At 34.9% G+C, this 22,453-nt stretch overlaps 1 protein-coding gene across 3 annotated transcripts in view; it reads left to right on the top strand.

Annotated features, from left to right (window-relative positions):
• The window catches only part of LOC308499240 (CD302 antigen-like), a 112,475-nt gene that overhangs the window by 39,605 nt on the left and 50,417 nt on the right, over positions 1-22,453 (top strand). For all 3 annotated transcript variants that reach the window (XM_081052297.1, XM_081052294.1, XM_081052295.1), the window contains 15 exons: positions 494-605; positions 1,008-1,043; positions 1,421-1,596; positions 1,963-2,033; positions 2,309-2,388; positions 2,957-3,096; positions 4,597-4,702; positions 4,928-5,088; positions 8,125-8,254; positions 9,400-9,626; positions 13,267-13,432; positions 14,904-15,071; positions 16,233-16,349; positions 19,534-19,728; positions 21,988-22,214. In XM_081052297.1, the coding sequence (XP_080908423.1) occupies positions 494-605; positions 1,008-1,043; positions 1,421-1,596; positions 1,963-2,033; positions 2,309-2,388; positions 2,957-3,096; positions 4,597-4,702; positions 4,928-5,088; positions 8,125-8,254; positions 9,400-9,626; positions 13,267-13,432; positions 14,904-15,071; positions 16,233-16,349; positions 19,534-19,728; positions 21,988-22,214 (2,112 nt within the window). The remainder of the gene's footprint in view (positions 1-493; positions 606-1,007; positions 1,044-1,420; positions 1,597-1,962; positions 2,034-2,308; positions 2,389-2,956; positions 3,097-4,596; positions 4,703-4,927; positions 5,089-8,124; positions 8,255-9,399; positions 9,627-13,266; positions 13,433-14,903; positions 15,072-16,232; positions 16,350-19,533; positions 19,729-21,987; positions 22,215-22,453) is intronic.

The following is a 22,453-nucleotide window of genomic DNA, read 5'->3' as shown; positions in this document are numbered from 1 at the left end:
TTACACCCCTGCTTGCTGGCTGGAATTTGTCATATGCTATCTTGGACCATGTGGAGGAGGGTAACATCCTAAGGATACAGAGCAACGTCAGAGAAGGAGCCCAGGCGCCTAAGGCCAGACTTTTATGTCACTTGTCACAGATCTGCTTTAATACAGCCAGGTGTTGGGAAACCATTGAACCAAATATTCTTTTCTAACATGATCTTTCCCAAATTTGAAGGTGTAAGATTCTACAATTTCATATCAACAAAAACAGAAAACAAAAAAAAAAAACCCACAATAATTTGCATTTTGGACATAAACATGACCTTATGATATATTCCCTGTACCAGACCCTTTGAAGGCTCCTGCTTAGGCTGTTACTGTTCCAACACTTCATTCATTCATTAAACAAACATCTTAGGTGCTAGAGCTAAAATAGAGTTAAAAACCATAGGGCGTACAGTTTAGTGCATCAACTTCAAAATATTGTGCAATCCTCTTCCTCCTTTAGGTCATGGAGAAGCCATGGCGAAGAAGATGGTATTTCTTTGACAGAGAAGTCGTGTATTTAAGGCCTTTTGCTTGTGATACAAAACTTGAATGGGTGTGCCAGATTCCAAAAGGTAAGTGAACATTGAGCATGCTGAGCCAAAAGTACCTAAGAGAGGATTTTAGTCTATAATTATGGTGTTTAAAGGTATATTCATTTACTTATTAGTACTTAATTAGCTATATTTATCCATCTTGTCTTCCTTTGTGGCTTTCCTTCTGTAAGGCAGAATACCTGCTATTAATATTTTATGAATATTTAACAGATCTGCCTATTCGGTTGCCACTAAAACAGCTATATCATGGCCCCACAAAAATCAATCTGAAGCAATCATAACATGAAAGGAAAGGGTTTGGCCAGAAATGGACAAAACTCAGCAATACTGCAAGTCCTCTTGAGTTAGATTAAAGGCGCTTATAGCCACGATCTGTAATTGGATACGAAACTTAAGCCACTTGCTTTCTTCCTTATACAGGTCGTACTCTCAAAACACCAGACTGGTACAATCCAGGTGAGTTAAGAAAATTGAAATGTAGCCAATGCTGCTTTTACTTTTTCAATAATGTGTTTACTTAATTATTTAAGCCCAGGCCTAAGTGCCCGCTGTTCTCTATCACATCGTCTGTGAGATGAGGTATCTCCAGGCAGGGAAGGTGGTTGGCTGATGTGGGATAAGATTATGAGGCTGGATTGTCTTTCTCTGTCACTGGGTGACAGAGTCACTCATGGCTCAGGAATCCCGGGTTCGTTTCAGGCAGCACTGCTCGGGCCAAAGAGAGCCCGTGATCTAAATGGATTACTATTTATAAATAGTTTGGAACAGTAATCGATGCTTAGAGGTTGCAGTTTGGTTTGCACAGACATAACTCTGATGTTCTTCTCTTTTAGAGCGTGCTGGAATTCATGGACCTGCGGTTGTAATAGAAGGGAGTGAATATTGGTTTGTTGCTGATCCTCATTTAAACTACGAAGAGGCTGTCCTGTATTGTGCTAGCAATCACAGCTCTCTGGCTACTTTAACATCCTTTGTCGGACTAAAGGCCATCAAAAACAAAATAGCAAATGTAATTCAAAAGGACATCTTTTTAAATATTTTTCTTGTTTTTACATTTATTCCATGAAAAATACTTCAAAAATCTTGCTAAAATCTACAAAAATTGCAATGGGACACTGTATGTCCAGCTAATGAATGTGCATAATTATAGCTACCGTATTTTCTGCATATGAAATAGGGCCTGTGAAGAAAAAAAAGAATTTTCAAACTGCTTTTTTGGTGAAAGAACCTGGTAATTTGTGTAATTTAGAGACCAAAGTAATGGAATGTCTGGAAAGTTTCATGGTTTGTGGTTATGGGGAGACAGGGTATTTAAATCACAACTCTTCTATAAAACTCAGCACATGTAAGGATGAATGTTTGGTCTGTTTTTCAGATATCTGGTGAAGAACAGAAGTGGTGGGTGAGAACTGACCAGCAGCACATAATTGACCATCACTTTATGCAGTATGTGATCTCATTGATGCTTTGTAAAGTTATCATTTGAAAGAAGCAATATCAAATTTCCTTTTACTAAATGGATTACTATTTATAATTAGTTTTGAACATGAATCCATAAACTTCCTAGGCTAGAGAAACCAAGTCCTTTTGCATATTAGCATCAGGAATAAAGTGGTATAAAATAATGGTATAACATTAAATTTAGAAGTAAAATTACAGTAAAAAACAGGATGAAACATGTAACTACATTCTGAGTAATCAAATCTCTCATTTTCTTTCAGCTCACGACATCCATGGCATCACTTTCCTTTAACATTCGGAGAAGAATGCTTGTATATTTCTGCCAAGACTTGGCTTAGGGGTAAAATTAATTCCCAAATCCTTTAATGTTGATTATATAATATGTGAAATTCAGGTTCAATTACTAGCTTAATCTTGCTTTCTTTTTGATTATATGTTTGACAGCTTCATTTACAACTAATGAGCATAACTCAAATTCCAAATGCAAATAAAGGTATTTTCACTGTGAATATTTTGACTTCCTGTATCCTAAAACAATTACTTAAAAATCAAGTTACCATATTCATAACTAATAAGCACATAGACAAATTTGCAAAGATAAATAGGCAGCAGTTCTAAAATATAATTTAGTTCCTTTGCCCCCTCGTTAGCCTTCTTCAACTCTATTTCCTGCCATCAGGAACTGTGGTAACTGTGGTCGTTACACCAAATGTGTGCATTTTTATAGGCAATATTGGTATGCTATATGAATAGAAATAGAAAACAAAAATGGCTAGAGAAGAAAAGGAATATATATTTAACCATTTGGGGAAGATTGATTTAAAGAGACTTTCTTTATTACTGGATTGTTTTTAAAATGTGCTGAATAGAAAATTCTCACCACACTAATCCTGCTTTTCATGTCTCAGATTTAAATAAGCCAGCAGACTGTAGCACCAGGTTGCCCTTCATCTGTGAAAAATATAATGTATCTTCATTGGAGAAATATAGTCCAGATTCTGCAGCTAAAATACAATGCTCTGGGGATTGGATTCCTTTTCTGAATAAGGTAAAAAGAGAATTGCTACACTGTGCAAATGATTGCTTTTGTCATGGCTGTATGGCCTGTTGCAGAATGGCAACCCATCACATAATTTCAATAAGACAGCCTCGGCATATTTCAAACATCTCACTTGATCTTCTACATTGCCAGGAACCAAGTTAGCTAACTCTCAAGTTAGTCATGCCTACAGGTCTTTCAAAACACTGTTCCTATTCTGTTACTGTTAATGCTTGCTGAAGTTTATCTGTCAATGGATAATAAGATAATGAATAGTCAGGACAATCTCTATAGCATTTAGGAAACTGACTAAATTGCTGGCTGATAAATCTTCCCCTTTAAAGAACACACCCAAGCAGCATCTACCAATAGAATTATACCAGCGTTTCCCAAACTACTTTTTGGGAACTACACATACCAAATGTTAATCATTGATCTTGCCTCCCAAGTGGTATTTATGATTAAATAGGTTTGGGAAATGCTACATTCCATATTTGCTTCTTTGAGATGCATAATCCATATTGGTATATATGTATTTAGGTGCTAAAAAGAGAGATTGCTACGGTATGTTAAAACCTTTATTTTATTACATAAAAGGAGTTTGAAGGTAAGTAGGCTGGGGTTGATATGTAAGCTCTGTGAAGTCTTCAAAACCAAGCTCCTTTTGTCTTTCGGCTCTACCATCCTTAAACTAAGGCTTTCAAACTCAAGTTCAGGGTGTTTTCTCTAGAGTCTTATAGAAACCTCCCAATGACTTATATCTCGCTGGCCACTCCAGTCTGTAGGGAGGCTAAAATAGAAACATTTTGTAGAATGTTTCAAGAAACACAATTTGGAACGTACTACTCCACGCTAACATGATCATAACATCGAAAAGAAAAAGAGATGTGTTTGAGAGCTGAAATCATCTGTTAGAAAGTTAAAATATTAGGGGTATATTTTGACTTTCTAAAATTAGGAGAATCTTTTTTTTCCCCCCAAGGTACTGGGACTAAATTAATTTACACAGTTGATGTAAATTCGAATTAAAGTAGTCTGCTAAGGAACAGAGGAATAGGGATGATTTCTTTTAAAATGTGGGGTTTTTCAAATCTATAAGGAGGTGATAATTAAGAGTACAGACTTTGAAATCAGGTATAACAGAGTACCAGTGCTGACCATACCATTGTATGGCTATTTCACTTTTGGGTAAAGTTACTTAACTTCCCTATGCCTCAGTTTCCCCATCTGTTGTGAGAGTTATATGAGATAATATGCAAACTGTTCAGCACAGAGGAAGTACTCAATAAATGGGAGATTTAAAAAATTGGTTTGAAAACCACTCTTCAGTTGTATAAATTGAGAGTAAACATCTGCATTCTTATGGTACTACTTTGTATATTTCCATGTCTCACAGACCAAAAATTAGCAGCCCTCTAAAAAAAATGAGGCATTTATTTCCTATGTGAGCTTTCTCATGTCTTTCTCATGTCTTGAATTTTGTGCTTCATATATGTTCTTTGTTTGCAGTGTTTTCTAAAGATCAAACCCAAGTCTGTCACATTTTCTGAAGCAAGCGATACTTGTCACACCTATGGTGGCACTCTTCCTACAGTGATGAACCAGAGAGAACAAGGTAGCAGAATTGTTTTGGAAACCTGTTTTATTCTGATCTGGGGCCAAGTTAGTTTTGGGAGGCTAAGGAGAATTAACATGTTTTAAAAATCCAATTAAACTACTTTTTTTACAGAGTAGGTAAAGGACTATCTTGGTAGTTGGATAAGTAATAGGTATTCATTGACATTTTTAGTATATTTTTAATCTGAATAAGTCAAATGCTTTTTAAAAAAATCTCTTTCAGATTTTATTACAGTCTTGCTTCTGGATATGGAAGCTACTTTATGGATTGGTTTGCGCTGGACAGCCTATGAAAGGATAAACAAATGGATAGATAACAGAGAGCTGACATACAGTAACTTTCACCCATTATTGGTTGGTCGGAGGCTACGAATACCAACAAATGTAAGTTTTTTTGAATCAATCTATGTAGCCCTGTGAAATCCTCGAGTCTTCCATAAATTATTGGTTTAACAACAAGAGACTATTTTGTGAGTCCATTTATATGAAACGTCCAGGATAGGTAAATCTATAAAGATAGAAAGTAGATTAGTGATTGCCAGAGACTAAGGAGACTGAAAGGATTGGGGATGATGGTGAAAGGGTATGGGGTTTCTTTTTGGGATGTTGAAAATGTTCTAAGATTGATTGGGGGTAATGATTGCACAACTCTGAATATACTAAAACCTATGGAGTGTGTGCTTTAAATGGGTGCATTATTTCATAATGAGTTATATCTCAATAAAGCTGTCACAAGAAGAACAACTGGAACTTTGCGGGCCTGCATGTACCGTCTATGCCCTGCTTTTTCACAATAGCATCAGATCCATGGCACTTATTTCACAACCATGTAAAACAACCAAGTATGAATTGCAAATAGAAGCGGATTATAAATGCTTTACTTAACATTTTGTGATTTGGAGCTGTCAGCCTCAGTCTCCTGAGGTAAAAAGTACAAAAATGGAGATTATTGATCATTTTTCCCTAAGAGCTAAATGTAAAGAAGCTATAGAAGGGAAGAAGGTATTGTATTAACAATAGTTATCATATACCATGAAACTGCTTCTGTCTTCCCTATTTGCTGGATACACACCACCTTTAGCACCAAGGACAAAGACTAAGAAATTAACTTTAAAGTCAAATTCCAAAAATACGTCCTAGATAATAATCAACTAATGTTCCTGGTGCAATGTAACTTTGCTCAAGATTGGTGTTGGTGGCTAAGGGAACTCTGAATCATATGTGATTATGGACAAAGTAAATATCAAAATAATCCTTAGCTATTATAGAAAATTTAACAGTTATATCTTGATTTTCTTACTGATATATATAGGAAAGCTACTGTTTGGGGATTTATATATATTTGTTTCATAGGCATGCATCTTGCTAAAAGCTCTTATTACTTCTCAGTTTTTCAATAGATTTTCTTAGGTTTCCTAATTAGACATTCATAATTTGCAAATAACAGCCCATGCTTCATTACATATGGAGGACTTCTAGAACCATGTTAAATACTAGGAGTAATAAACACTATCCTAGGCATGATCAAGACTTAATGGAACTGTGTGCAATCTTTCATTGTTATATGTATATGATGTTGACTCTTTAAGATATGTCATCCTATAACTAGAATTTTTATTCAGGAATAAGTACCGGGTTTTCTAAAACCTGTTTCCAGCATCTATTGAAATTGTCATATAATTTTTTCCATTAGGCCTATTGACATGTAGTATAATACATTAATAGATGTTATATTAAACCATCTTTATCCTCTTGTCATAAAATCTAGTTGCTCCGAATGGATTATGATTTTACTATTCTACTGAGTTAGATTTGTTAGAATTTTATTTGGGAATGTTTTCATCTCTGTTCATAGAGTTAATCTTTTTATGCCATATTGTCAGATATTTTTTCTAATCATGTGAGCTTTATAAGATGAACTGATCTAGCTTTCTGCCTTTATGTTTTAAAATTAGTACTCAGCCTGGGGAATTATCTTTCCCTGAAAGTTTGAAGGAACTACCTACAAATCCATGTGACGTTAGGATCCTTTTCAGAGATCATTCTTTAATAATAAAGGGATTTAGTATGGTAGTTGACGTCCTAATTCTAGAGTCAAATTGTCTGGGTTTGAACTCCATTTAGTATGCCTTTGGAAGTTCACCTAACTTTTATTAAGCCCCAATTTTTTGTCTACAATGTTTTATCTGATACTATCGAAAGTGCACTATAATGTGAGGATTACATAAGAATTCATTTAAAGCTTTTAGCACAGTATGTGACACGTAGTTTTTAAAATGAGCTATTTATTATTAATTTTCAATTTTCTCTAAAGTTCCTGGTACATTTTGGTGTTTCTACTCTCCTTATAACAATTATGCTAATTTTCATTTTTCAAGAAAGTTGTCTATTTCATTAAGATTTTCAAATATATTAAAGTTATATATGCTATCATCTTTTTAAATCCATATATTTTATTTTGCAGATTCTCTTATTTAGAGAAATTCCTTTCTCTTAGTTAGATGTTTACAAAAACTGATATATGTTTTTGGTTTTTTCCTACCTCTTCTCCACCCTCTACTACTATTACTTGAGATATGTTTACCAGTACTACTACATTTTTCTATCCTGTTTTTCTTGGAGTTATATTTTTTATGATTTTCTAATCTTAGTTCATCTTTCCTTTAAAATACAGAATACATTTATAATAATACACATTTGCTTCCACATAAAGTTTTACTCATATCCCTTATAATATTGCTCATATTATTCTTTCCTGCATTTATTTTTTGGTTTAATGCTTATTGAGCAGCATGTGTGTAATTGTTATTGCTTTTTTAATCTGTATCTCCTGGGATAAGCTTTTCTTATTTTTCTAAATGTATTATGTTTCAAACAGACAGAAAAGTATAAGGACAGTATACTTTGAATAAATTTTTACGTCTATTATTATTGATTTGTGATCACAGAATGGAATCTAGATAAATACTTATATTTATGGAACTTTTGTAGTGACCAGTATAGGATCAGTGCTTCAAGGTGAATTCTCTATTGTGTGATACACAATTTGTCATTATAAAAAGTTTATAAACATCTAATAAGTTGAGTTAATAATCACTACTTTTTTGCTAATCAGGAATAATAGCAGAGTGTTAAACATTAGTGTAATTCTGTCTTGTGTCATTTCTAACTTTTTCTTTATCTGTTTTGAAGATATGTTTCTCAATATTACCACTATTTTATTTTATAATTTCTAAAGTTAATTGCCCTTTTCTCAGGCTTTGGAAGTTTATCAGCATTTTCTTAGGGATTTCATAGTCAGCTTCTTAATGGAATTTTTTATAGGAGAAAAAAATCCAATTTGGAATGTAAAGTTCTCTTGCTAAGATCTTCAGCCTATTTGTTTCATGACTGCCTGTGCCTATTTGCCTTTTTGTTTAGATTTTTGATGAAGAGTCCCGCTACCACTGTGCTCTAATGCTCAACCACCGGAAGTCACCTTTTACTGGAACGTGGAATTTCACTTCTTGCAGTGAACGCCATACTCTGTCTCTCTGTCAGAAATATTCAGGTATAGATTATTATCTAGATAACTATGATATTTTATTAACTATTAGCTATGTACAGTACTTTTTCACAAAAATCTTATAAATGAATTAATATTAATTTGTAATCATATAGCTTCCATAAAATTTCAGCATGATTACATTCATATTGGCTCAGTGAGTCAGATTATCTCAAATGGAATGAGGTTTTTTTCAAGTACCGTTGCCATATTTAATTAAATATCAAAATTAAGTATCAGACAGAATTTGTTAATAAGAGTTGCCTAATGATGATAAGTTGTGGTTGAATTTTATTCTCCTTTCTACTCTAGCATTTTTTCAGACTTTATTTTCTATCATGGGAAAAGGAGGAGAAAAAGCTTCATGTTTTAAATTGAGTTCAGTATAAACATTCACGTTATCTTTAGCACTAAAACAAGAATGTGAAACACTATAAATGGATCACTGTCTATGACTTCCTATAATCCAAATAAAACTAAAATGTGTACTTAAAAACAGGAATCATCCATAGTTTCAAAAAGATACTTTAAGAGGTATTAACTTATTTTCATTGATCACAATAAGTTTTTAACAAGTGATTTAAAAAAACAAAACAACAAAAAACAAACCTTGTTATGTGATGAGAACCTCAAGTAGATAATCCATGTACTTCTGAAAACATTTCGCTAAATTAATCTTTGCTTGTTTGTCTCATACCTTTTGTTAACTGCCTTATTCAGAAAAGTACTGTAAAGGAATAATTTAAATATCTCTCGTGGATGGTTTTGTGAGTTTTCTCGTGGGAGCTCTCCCAGATGAAAACTTTGTAACGAAACACCTAACACCTTCGCTTGTTGAAGCAGTTCAAACCAAGGAAGTATTTGACACCAACCTGAAATCTTATTGCAGGCTACTTTTATTTATAGCTTTTCTTCTTCCTAAATTAAATGAACTAAAACAGAATTTTCTTCTGATTTTAGAAAGCAAATGTTGTAGCTCATACATTTTACCGAAGGCATAAAGGAAGATATAGTTCTTCTACCCAAAATCTAAAATAAATGACTAGATAAGTAATATCTAAAGTACATTATTTGCAGGAAAATTTTGAAAAAATATCCAATGACTTACAGAGCGGGTGGATTTTGTGAGATTTTTTTTCTTTTATGCACAGAAATTGGAGGCAGACCAACCCTGAAGAATACCTCAGAAACTGTAAAGCATCTCAATAATCTGTACAAAATAATCTTGAAGACTCTGACCTGGTCCGATGCTCTCAGGGAGTGTGAGAAACATAACATGCGTCTGGTGAGCATCACAGACCCTTACCAGCAGGCGTACCTAACTGTGCAGGCGGTCCTTCACAACGCTTCCTTATGGATCGGACTCTCCAGTCAAGACGTAAGTGTTCAGTCCCAGCTGCCAGGACGGAGTGATGGAATGTAACATTTTTTATTGAGATTTTATCCCATTTCTCACAGAAGACTAAAAGAAACCGGAAATCATAAAATTTTACTCCAGGGAATGAATCATGTGAATTACCTCATTTTTAGCGGCAGTGGTCTTTCCAGTGCTGAAAGATCTGATGCTTTCTTGTGTAAATTAAGAAGAAAGTGTAGTGGACATCTATAGCTGAGCAATTCTTTTTATTTATTCCACTGAAAGACTGAACTGGAATCAGGAGTGGCCATGTCTCCTCAACCAATGAAGGGAAGAATTAAAACAGCAAATGGGGTTGTGTGGGTAGAAGCACTGTGGCTGGTGTTGAAGAGTTCTTTTCATCCCTTTCAGAATCCACAGAGTGAAATTACATCACTCTAAGAAGGGATTAGAATAATGTTTTGCCACATCTCAAGCTCTTGGAGAAATGTCTTAGGTATTTTTCATTTATTTTAGAGCCCTGCAAGGAATGCTGGTCTCTTATTAGTTCCCAACACTAAACTACCTACATGTAGCACAAATGGGAATATTTATGCTATGTACACTTTTAGCTATAATTAATAGGTTTTTAAATAAATAAATAAATAAAGCTATAGTATTCCTCTCAACATTATAGGCCATTTTTGCCTCTTTTCTAGACCTCCTATGTAATACTTCAATACTCTGCCCACTGAGATGTGCTGAAGGGTAAGATACAGGACCGGTGCATAGGCTGCATACCTTATGCACGACGTAGGGGGTGCCATTTACAAAGATTGTGATGTGACCTTTGCCCCTTGCAGCTGCATGCCCAAGTTAGATAAATGTCACCTAGACTAATATTCCTAATCAAATCTCAGAGAGAGGGTAATTGGCAGAGTAGGAGAGAGGAGTCCATTGCATTCTGAAGCAAACCTAAGTTATGTATACCTTAGGATAACCCTGAATGTACAAAGATGGTTTTAGGGCTGTATGGAGAAAATGTGATGGAAGACAATTTAGTCATAACACCAACTCAGGGCTAAACTGGAGAATAGACTAAGAAGTAAACATTATCTTTGACAAACTTTGGATTCGTTACCACCAGCGGTTACCAGAACCTCAATTAAAAGAAGCAGTATTTAGAAATTGCTTGAAGAATAGTTTCTCCAAGACTCTGGATATTTTAAAATGTACCCCCAGGTCAAGCCAGGTCATCAGCTTAATCTGCTTCCCCAGATCTCACAGTATCAGTTTCTTCATAACATTGCTTTTCCTTACTTTCTTTTTGGTGTTTGGTATCATGTAAAACCATCACTGTGTCTCTTGTGAGGGTGGTAATAAGTTATTATATTTCCTAGTCAAGCCCAGTACACCTTTGAAACAAAAGAATATCATCACTGTAGAAAATTTTAAAAGTTATAGTAGATTAAAAGAAAAATATTTAAATCACCTGTGATCGCAGTACCTAGTGATAAATTTGGCTTAATCAATGGGTATATATCCTCAAGTTATTTTTCTATGTACACATATTTATTTTTAAGACAATTGGGATCATACTGTTTTGTAGCTTTTTTCCCCCACTTAATGAGTCGGGTCTTGGTTCTTATCCTATTTTTCAATCTTCACCTGTATTTTTCTATGTAGCTGTTTATTATGTGTCTTCATAAGCTGCCTTAAATCTTTCGAACCTGACAGGATATAAATAAATAAAACTTTGTGTTGAAAGCAATGCAAAGGTATTGAAGGATTTTTAAACACAATAACAACAGTACCAGATTTTTACTTAAGAAAAATTATACTGGGCAGGAAGTGGGGGAGGTAGCAAGCAATCTAGAAATAGGAGACCAGTTAGAGTTTCTTGTAGAAAAAAATTCATGCAGGACATAATGTTGGCCTGAACTAAGGCATATCTACAATGTCTGCAGAGCAGCAGTTCTGGGTTATATAAAAAGTCTAGAGTATGGCTGTGGCAGTGGGACACTCAAGTACATAGAAGTGAAAATACAGAGAAGTAGAGGAAGTCAAGAAGGCTTGGGAACCGGGTGAGTCATCCACGTGGACATGGACGTCCCTAAATCAGTAGTGGGACCAGGGGACAGAGCAAAACATGGGGCATGTCCTTAGTGAATGCCAGGGAAGAGCGAGGGGGCCAGAGCCTCAGTGAATGTCAGAGAGAGGCAGGGAATCTGGGAGATGGCAATGATAAGAAGGGCATAAACCTCAAAGGAAATGACTGAAGGAGATACAAATACCTACTACCCCACAGCCCTGTGATACTACTGGGAATGGAAAAACAGACAGCCTTCCCTTGTGGGTGCTGAAAGGAAATTATTCTCTTGGAAAAAATGGGTTTTCATTAAGATCAAAAATTTAGTCAAGAGATACATATTGTCTTAATAAAGAGATTTAGGATTCAGTAAGGAGATAGAAGGTGTGGGATGATTTATCTAGGAGGAATGCAAATTCCAAAGGCCCGCCAGGGACCTGGGAGTGCAGCAAAGGGGACTGAATCCAGGGCAATACAGAGTACAGGCAATGTCACATGGCCAAAGGGCCACATTTGGGGCCACTTTGCCTGGCGATTAGCTGGCCACAAAAGTTACAAATGGAACTCTGGTGGAGAACAGGTCAGAATGCAACATTGGTAGTATTGACGCTTGACCATGTTTGCTATTAAGGAGATTGTGTGTGGCCTTTGCCCAATATACCAAATAAACCAGTGATGCAAAATTGGCTGGAGCCCCAGAAAAGCTTAGCTCCTTGGGCCATTGTGTAAGGCCCGGTGCTCTGGCAGCACCATGGGGAAGCTCAGACAGGGCTGGACCCCACAGTTCACCTTCTAGACTCCTGTACCTACTCTGTAAAGCCTCTCAAGATAGTTGAGTGGTCAGGCACTTGGCAGGATATTAGGATAGATGTTCACAGACTTTGAGTGCACAATAGAATATTGTGAATAAGGAAGCTCCTCCCCAAAGACGAGCGTGTAAACAGTGGTATGAGATCCACAGGTCTGAGGGGCTAAGAGGAAGGGAGCTAACATTTATGTAGCTTTTTGTGTGTGTGCCAGCTAGTCAATGAGTTATGTGTTTTACGCTTTATCCCATTGATTCCAGCCATGATGTTAAGTGTCACATTCGTTTAATAGATGATGGGATAGAAACTTGGCGAGGTAAACTTACAATCAAAAATAAGTGACCGAACCAGAATTCAAAACTAGGTATGCTTAGCTCTGAAGCCCATGTTCTTTCCATGATTACATGTTGTCTCTCACTTCATCAGTGGTCCTCACTTCATTTTGGCTTTCTGATTTCTAACAACCAATGGTACCAATTATGTGTGAGGCAGCATAGCATGATATTTCAGACAATGAACACTAGGGCCTGATGACCTGGAGTAGAATCCAAGCACTGCGATTTGTATTTTACGTGACTTTGCACGTGTTACATGCCTTCAGTTTCCTCATCTCTAAAATGGATACAATGGTTGTGAGGATTAAAAAAGTTAATATTTCTAAGGCACTTAGAACAGTGCCTGGCACATGGTAAGGGCTATATAAGTGTGTGTTAAATATAAGATAAAAGTAATACAAATGGGGTAATGTGAAGTTTTGCCTCTTGAAATGTATTTCTGCTCCTTGCAGGATGAACTCAACTTCGGTTGGTCAGATGGGAAACATCTTCAATTTACTCGCTGGACTGAAAATAATGCACAACTTGAGGACTGTGTATTATTAGACATTGATGGATTCTGGAAAACATCTGATTGCGATTCTTATCAACCGGGTGCTATTTGCTACTATCCAGGAAGTATGCTAAATTTAAATATTTTAATTCTTGATTTATGATCAGTCATGAGTAGTGGAATTTTGGGGGAGTGGTTTCGTAAAATCTAGTTCAGAAATCGTAAAGAAATTATAATCGTGTCCTTTTTACATAAAAATTTGTTGTGAAAATTTGTATTCAAGTCAAATTAATATATTAAATACTTTGTCATTAATTTGTTATTTTAGACATGTCTTATCTTTGTCAGCTGACACTGGTAATTGACGTTTTAGTTTCAAGTCCCCGTTAGCCTCATTTTGCATTTATTTTGCTTTTATATTCTTATAGAAAACTTATATTTATGGGAATTCTTTTATAATTCTTATCATCAACAACTAAATTTTCTTCTATGATTCATTGTTAAGCTTCATTTGGTTGTAAGTAACAGCAACCAGCTCAAGCTAGCTAAGCCAAAAAAAGGAGGTTTAGATCCTCAAAAATGGGGATAGAGCTAAGCCTCATGCAGAATGAGAATCAGAAACTGAATGGGAAGCAGGACCCCAGAGGTCCTGTCTTCTGTCTAGCTTTTCTGTTTCTCTCTATTATCTACACTCTTCTCTTTATATACTTTCTGCTTCTGTCTGCTCATGGTGAAACATCACAGCTCTGAAGCTTTCAATTATAACCATAACTGGAGATGAATTGACTGTCTCTGAATTCCGTTTTTCATTTTCTTAGAGAGAATCTGAAGGACTCAGCTTGAGTCAGGAATGCAATCTCTAGCTCAGACAGAAGAAAGAGGTTTTACAACTGCCAGGGTCCACATTTGTGAGTTTGGGGTATAAAGAAGATGCTACTTCACAGATGAAGAGTAGTTGTGAGCAGGGAGAGACACTGAATGTCTCTACTACATACCAAAGCGGCTTGATTGGCTTTGAGTAGAGCATATCTATAGTTGCATCTTCTTGAATGTATGGCCTTTTCACAAAATGGAAAAAAAAAGCCGTAATCAGGTTTTCTAGATGTCAAATTTTCAACTATTTCTGTTTATTTTGGTTAAAACAATAACTTATTTAGAACATCAAATACTTCATTAAAATGTTCCTTTAAAATTAGAAAAGATATAAGTAACCAGAAACTTGAAGATGAATTCTCAAAGTTATAGTTAGATACCTATTACTAACATGTTTGTATAGTTTCTCTGAGGTGGCCGCTGGTGTTTGAAGTTTGGGGATGAAGAAAGACAGAAACTGTATTTAACCTAATAGCACTTCATTTTTTACATTCTTCCAATCACTCCACAGCAGGAGAAAGAAAATTACTGTGATAAATAATTTCTTCCTATAGAAAGCCAGTTAAGAGGTCACATTATACTTGAGTATAAACAGGACAAGCATCACCAGGCTATTATTTCTTGGCTTCCTGAATATTTCCTACAAATCAAGTCTAATTACTACTAACAGGATTTTGCATTTATATCTGAAATTAATATTCATATCACTAATTCTTTTTCTAGATGAGACTGAAAGAGAGGTCAAACCAGTTACCAGTGTTCAATGTCCATCTCCTGTTTTAAATACTCCATGGATACCATTTCAAAACTATTGCTACAATTTCATGATAGCAAAGAATATATTTGTGGCAACAACACAAGATGATGTTCATTCTAGGTGCCAGAAACTGAGTAAGTATTTTATGTGGTCATTATATATTACACTATGCTCATTTAAAAAAATCTCACCTGAGTATGTTATAAATATTTCTAATTATCACTAGTAACTAGATCTCAAAAATGTTCATCTCCTAATTTCTACGTTACCAATGACAAAATATTAAAATTTTTGTTTAGTTAAAAAAGGAGTTACCTTTTAGCCATCCATTAGACAACTAGTCTGTCTTTACATGTATAAACAAAATGGGTTGTGCTTTGAAAGCAAAAGAAATGACACTAGAAAGCGGAGAACTGGATGTTAAATCAAGCTAGGCTGTGGACAAAGTGAAAATTAGTGAGTGTGAGTGGTCGAAAGCGTAGAAACGCCACAAAGAAGCAGCTCTGATTAAAAGAGGTACATATTTCACACTTTCAGTTCTCAAGACGCTTCAGATATTTCATATAAGATCCACTGAGGATCTAAGGCCTCTGCACTTTGTGGGAAGTTTCTTTGGAAAGTATCCAACTGTTATTCCCCAAAGTGTGCTGTGTAGAACACCAGATGTTCTACAAAAAGGATCCTTAGGAAAAGGCTACATCACATGTACGTTAGCCTATACTTTAAGAAATATTGGCATAAATAAACTAAGTTTAACTTTGTTTAATTAGTTTAACCAATATTTGCAAAGTTTTTGTTTTTGTAGTCTTTTTCTGAGGAACTCCTGTTAATTTCCTGAGGAACACACTTTGGGAAATACCAAACTTTTTTAACCCTAAGATAAGAGTGATCTCTAAGGAAAAGGAAGATCTGTCTTATAGCCCATCCAAGAGGTTTTAATGATTATAGTCTTTGACAATGCATCATTAATATAGGTGGATTTGTAGCAACTCAAAATAAGCTTTAAGTGGGAAAAAGTGAAGTGAATCAATGTTTTAAAGTCTCTACTCAGCTACAAGTTTATCACTTTTCTATAAGACCAAATTTAACATCAAAATGTTTAAAAATTTTTTAATTAACCTATTTATTTTAGTACAATGAGATGGTTTTAATTGACATGCTTTTCTTATTTTCTGTTATTGTTTAAGTTTGGGAATATATTAAGCTGGGAAATAAAAGTTTCTAAATCTGTCAAACAAAACAAAGTGTTCTAGGTAAGTAATTTTTAAAATTGTTGACTATTTTTCTTTTAACAGATCAAAAATCACATATTCTGAGTATTCGAGATGAAAAAGAGAATAACTTTGTTCTTGAGCAACTTCTGCACCTCAATTATATGGCTTCATGGGTCATGTTAGGTATCATTTATGAAAGTAAGTTGTAAATCTGCACATTTTCTGCATTTGCATTCATACTTCATTGTAAACTACTTGTTTATCAAGCTATAAAAGTATAGTTCTTCAAAGTATATGTTTATCAATATAAAAAATTATAATTATGCTCTTTACATAACTTATACAAATGCCAAGACAGTTTCTGCTCTTGACATTAAAATGCTTTTACCACTAAGCTTAGAGTTAAATGGTGGAAAATCATTTCCCTTCTCTACTCTCCCTCCTAGCCGTTCAAAACTAACTAAAAATGATAGAACTCCTATATAAATCTCCAATACTTACTTTATATCTGTACTATGTGTGTGGGATGAGTGAGAACAGAATTACACTTCTACTAATGTTGTACCTTTGGATTTATAGCCTTGGTTTGGGCATACGTTAAGAAAATGACCCACGTAGTCTGACGATAGAATATTGGAATCGGGATTAAATACCACATATCAAAGATAGAATTGCTATAAAAAAATTTAAATACAGACTTTAATAATAGGGGAGATAAGACCAATTTAAAAGATGCTCAATGAAAGATCTCCTGAAAATCATAGAAGTTTTAGAAATAGAAAAAAAAAGAAAACCACTCTGTGGGCATAAAGCATCAAAAGTGTACATTTACCCAAAAACAGTGCTTAATAAGGGCACAGGACAATGATAGCCAGAGGGAGGGTAGGAAAAGGAGCTAAATTATTCAAATCTGACCATTTTAAAAATAGTCTTCTCTTTGCGATCTAACTTGTCTTTCTTAGAGTTGCAAAGCCTTTTCTTAAATGTTTATGGCTTGCAGGTGAGTCAATGGGGGGAAAAATGGAGAAAAACTAGGTGGAAAGTTCCCAGGCTTTATCTGAAAGTGACTGAGGAAACGGTGGTCCCATATGGAGCAGTGGAGAACAAACCCAGGGTATAAGTAGAGATTTCAATGGTACCCTCTGATGTACTTTGTTAATTGTATTGTCAGAAACAACTGACAATGTATTCTGCATTCTGAAAAGTATTTTCAGATCTGTAGACTTGCTTTTAATCGTCTTAAGTTTTTAAATAAAATGTATGAGTAACAAAATTTCTATTAAAATATATAGATATATGAGCAATATATCTCAAAGAAACAGAGAAAGATATCTCAAGCAAACAGCAAATTTGGTTTAAACCTTATTCTGACTGGATTAATTTACATACATACACTTTTTTTATTACTTCAATATACTTAAATAATATTTAACTGTATATACTACCTATACAAAGGATTTTGTTTTTGTTTTTTTTTTGAAAGTTCTGACTTTTCAAAAGTAAGGCCATGAATAGAAGTTACTCAGAGAAGCCACATGTCAAGTGAAAGATACTTCAAGCCAAATGAAAAATGGACCCTTTTGCATAGCAACTTCAAAAATATACCAGTGTCTATCATATTAGCCAGAAAATTGTAACTTTAACATTCGGGGAGAGGGAAAAAGGGACCTGGGGATACGAGGTGATACAAAGAAGCAAGCAAGGACCAAATCATAAGTACAGTATTGCTAGTGTGTCATTGCTACAGGCAGGTGTTTAGTTAGATATGATGCCTGGGAGATGGTAGTCAGCGGAAGGTAGAAATAACCAGAACAACAAGGGGTATCTGTTGGTAATAATCACATCACTCTTCATACCAATTCATAATTTTAATAAACTTAGTAACTTGTCTTCCCACAGTCTTTATTGATATAGCCACATATCATGTAATTCAGCCATTTAATGTATACAATTTAATGGCTTTTAGTGTAGTCAGAAAGTTTCTCAACTATAACTCCCCTTAGTAGTCCCTCCTCATCCCTCCCTCCTCTCCCAAACCTCAGCAACCACTGAGTTGTTTTCTGTCTCTACAAATTGCCTACTCTAGACTATGGCTAAATAATAGTCCATTGTATGAATATACCACATTTTATTTCTGTTTTATTTCTGTTCAACAGTTTGATGGGCATTTAGGTTGTTTTCACTTTTTTGTTACTATGAATAATGCTGCTGTGAACATTCATGTAGTACAAGTTTTTATGTGGATATATATTTTCATTTCTCTTGGGTATATACCTCGGAGTGCAATTGCTGGGTCTTTTGCTTAATCCTTTGAAGAACTGACAAACTGTTTTCTAAAGCTGTTGTACCATTTTCCATTAAGGGTTCCAATTTTTCCATATCTATGCCAACTCTTGTTTTTATGTCTCTTTGATTATAGCCATCCAAGTGGGGATGAAGCAATATCTCATTGAGATTTTTTATTTCATTTCCCTGATGATTAATGCTATTATGCATTGTTTCCTGTCCTGATTGGTAATTTGTGTCATCTTTGGAGAAATCTCTATTTGGATTTTTAAAATTATCTTTTTTATTGTTGAATTCTAAGCATTCTTTATATATTTTGGATATAAGTCCCTTGTCAAATAAATGATTTGCAAATATTTTCTGCCAACACTTCCTTGATAGCATAATTTATAGCACAAAACTTTTTCATTTTAATGAGTCCCATTTATCTATTTATTCTTTATCACTTGTGCATATCCAAGAAGGTTTTACCTACCCCAGGGTCATGGAAGGATGTCCTTTTATGTTTTCTTCTAAGAGCTTTATCGTTTTAGCTCTTACACTTAGGTCTATGATCTATTTTTAGTTGATTCTATATATGGAGAAAGAAAAGGGTCCAACTTCATTATTTTTTACATGTAGGTACTTTGTTCTCCCAGCAACTACTCATTCATCATTGAATTGTCTTGGCATCCTTGTCAAAAATCATAAATGCGCACAATTGTGCATGGTTTAGGTCTATAGAAGATGTTTCTATCACTACTTTTATAATGTATTATTTTCTGTGAAATAGTTACATTCATTTTCATTGCAATTAAATGTATATGTAGGAAAAATGAATATTTGATGAAAGATAACAAAATGTAAAGTTATTGCAGGATGGTGGAATTATAAGTGAATTTTAATTTTTATGTTTATAATTTGTACTTTCCAAATTCAAAATAAGCATGATTTACTGTTATAATCATAAAGTATTCTAGAGGTATGCATATAATTATACATCTTTTTAGGAGGACAGAAAGAAAATAAAAAACTTGAATTTGAAATATTAACCTCATAATTATAAATCTTGTCTTGAGTTAATCTCTAAGCATAGCAAAAATTGTTTCCTCTCTAGATAACTCTCTTATGTGGTCTGATAAGACTTCGCTGTCATATACACACTGGAGAGCAGGAAGACCAGATGTAAAAAATGGCCAGTTTTTTGCTGGTTTGAGTACTGATGGTTTCTGGGATATTCAAACCTTGAATGCTGCTGAAGAAGTACATTACTATCATCAGCACAGCATTCTTGTTTGTAAAATTGAAATGGGTAAGTACGCTAGCATAGAGTTTCCACTCCAGGAAAGGAACATATAAGGCCTGGCTCCACTAGTGGGAATCTTGCAATTGTATTTTTTGAGTGCTTCCTCTGTATTCAGTCTTATGAGAGGTGCTACCGAGCTTACAGAGGAAGGAAGGACACAGTCCTGGTGTCATGGTGTTTATCTCAAGGACTAAAATGTAGCTGGAGAGACAGCATCAATTTCTTCATCATCGTTTTATGTAGATTAGTCTTAGATTATTTGGTTCAGGTTTAAATGTGTTGGGAAGTCAAAAGAGATCAATGAAAATAAGTACTGCATGGAAGAGGTAAAACTTGGTTGAGCCTTGAAGGATGAGTAAGATTTTTATGAACATGAAAGTGTGTGTGGGTAAAGTTTTGACATTACTGGCTAAAACTGAATGTCTCTCAACCTTGCCTGATTCCTTAAATAAATCTGTGTTTAAATGCATGTCAGTTTTAAATTTTCCACAGCTTAAAAACAGTTATTTTATGGCCACTCTGTTCTAAGCTTTTCACTAACATGGAGCCTGTCACAGTCGTATCCAGGCTGCAGGATCACTTCCTGCAGCATCACTTCTATCAACAGTCTCCCTTGTAAGGGATTTTCTCTTATCAATTACTTTGAGTCCATGTAAGCTTTGGAGACTTGTTAGAAGTCACTGTCTATTCTAAAAATTTAGGCTTTCTCCCAGCCCCAATTCTTTTCCCATTCTTGGCTCAGTAAGGATATTTTTCTATCAGACTGATCTCTTAAGTACCCCATGTGCAGTGTATGTCCATCCTCATTTGCACCATTATTTATGTTTTTCCCTGTCAAGAAGTCTTTCACCTTCTTTCTATTTTACTTTACATCTTTAATAAGCTTTTCATTTTAAAGTAGTTGTAGATTTACAGAACAGTGGCCAAGATGGTACATAGACTTTCCGTATGTACCTCAACCAGTTTCTCCTATGGACATCTTACATTTGTATAGCACATTTGGCACAGCTAATAACTGACAGATTATTACTAACCAAAGCTCATATATTATTCAGATTTCCTTAGTTTTTCCTTTAGTTTATACTTGATAATCTTTTCCTGTTCAGGATTCCATCCAGGATACCATGTTGCATTTAGTCATCCTGTCTCCTTAGGTTCCTCTTGGTTATGACAGTTTCTCAGACTTTTCTTGCTTTTGATGACCTTGGCCGTTTTGAGGAGCACTGATCATGTATTTGATAGAATGTCCCTCAACTTTGGTTGGCTGGTATTTTTCTCATGATTAAATAGGGGTTTTGGATTTGAGGTTTAGGGAAAAAACACAGAAGTGTCGTTCTCATCACATCATATGAGGGTATATGCTATCAACATGACATCGCTATTGATTTTAACCTTGAGCAACTGGCTCTAGGTAATATTTCCCAGCTTTCTCCACTTCAAAATTACTCTTTTTTCCCTTTCCATACTGTATTCCTTGTGAGGAAATCACTCTACTCGTCCACACTTAAGGATTGGAGAGTTATTCTCCACCTTCCTGAGAGGGAAGTATCTATACAAATTATTTGGAATCCTACTGCACAGGAGACTTGTCTGTTCTCCCCCACTTAAAATTTATTCAGTATGGGCTCATGGTTATTTATTTTATACTTGGGTTACAATCCAATATACTATATTATTTAATATGTTGCTCCAGCTTTCGCCATTAGGAGATCCTTCACTTGACTCCGGTGTCCCTTTGAAATATCCTCACCATTGTGGTTTTGTTGTTTGTGTGTTTGTTTTTAGCTTGCTTTCTAGTTACCTTATTTCTTTTTAGTCCTAATTCCCCCTAACCTAACCTCTGGAGACCTAATTTGTCAAGCTGGCTTTCTAATACCCACAGATGAATCTCTCCTTCACTAGTCAGTCACACATAGCGTATGGTGGCATGTTCACAAAATTAATTGTCAGACCTTGTATTCTAGCGGGTAATTGTTTTGCCTTCATTACAGGTGTTGTTGTTTTCTGTCCCCAGCTATTATGTAAGCTCTCTAAATGAAAGACAATCTTTATGCCTTTTTTTAATCAACTAGAAAACTGTAATATTTAAGAGCTTGTTATATTTGCCATAGCAATAAGAAAAATAAAGTATGCATTTAACCTCCCTTCTAAATAAGAAACCCAGTTTCATTTAACTTTTGAAGTGATTGCATGACCAATCTTACCCAAAATATGTATTTTAAATAATTTAAATTTAATCAATAACACTTAATTTAAAAATTATAGTTGACTACAAGGAAGAATTTAATACGACTCTGCCACAGTTTATTCCACGTGAAGATGGTATTTATAATGTTATTCAAGAAAAAGTAACATGGTATCAAGCATTAAACATGTGTTCTCAAAGTGGAGGTCATTTGGCAAGTGTTCATGACCAAAATGGCCAGCTCTTTCTGGAAGATATTGTAAAGCGTGATGGATTTCCACTGTGGGTTGGTCTCTCAAGTCATGATGTAAGTATTGTTTTGTTTTCCAGAAAATTTCCAAATATGTTAGAAGTTTGGAAATTTGAGTATAAACTATCAATTCAAAGTATAACTTCAGATTAAAGCCTAGGACTCAGTTTGCGTAGCATTGTGCTTCCTTATCTTTTCACAACACAGAACAAATAGAAAATTATATTTGTTGAGTGAACTAAAGCAAATGGCCAGGACTGCAGCTGCCCTAAATACTGCCAAGGCCCAGTGAGTTA

The sequence above is a fragment of the Rhinolophus hipposideros genome (genome assembly GCF_964194185.1).
Source record: "Rhinolophus hipposideros genome assembly, chromosome: 6".
NCBI lineage: Eukaryota > Metazoa > Chordata > Mammalia > Chiroptera > Rhinolophidae > Rhinolophus > Rhinolophus hipposideros.
Note: the sequence above shows the minus strand (reverse complement) of the source record. Positions and strands in the feature narration are given on the sequence as shown.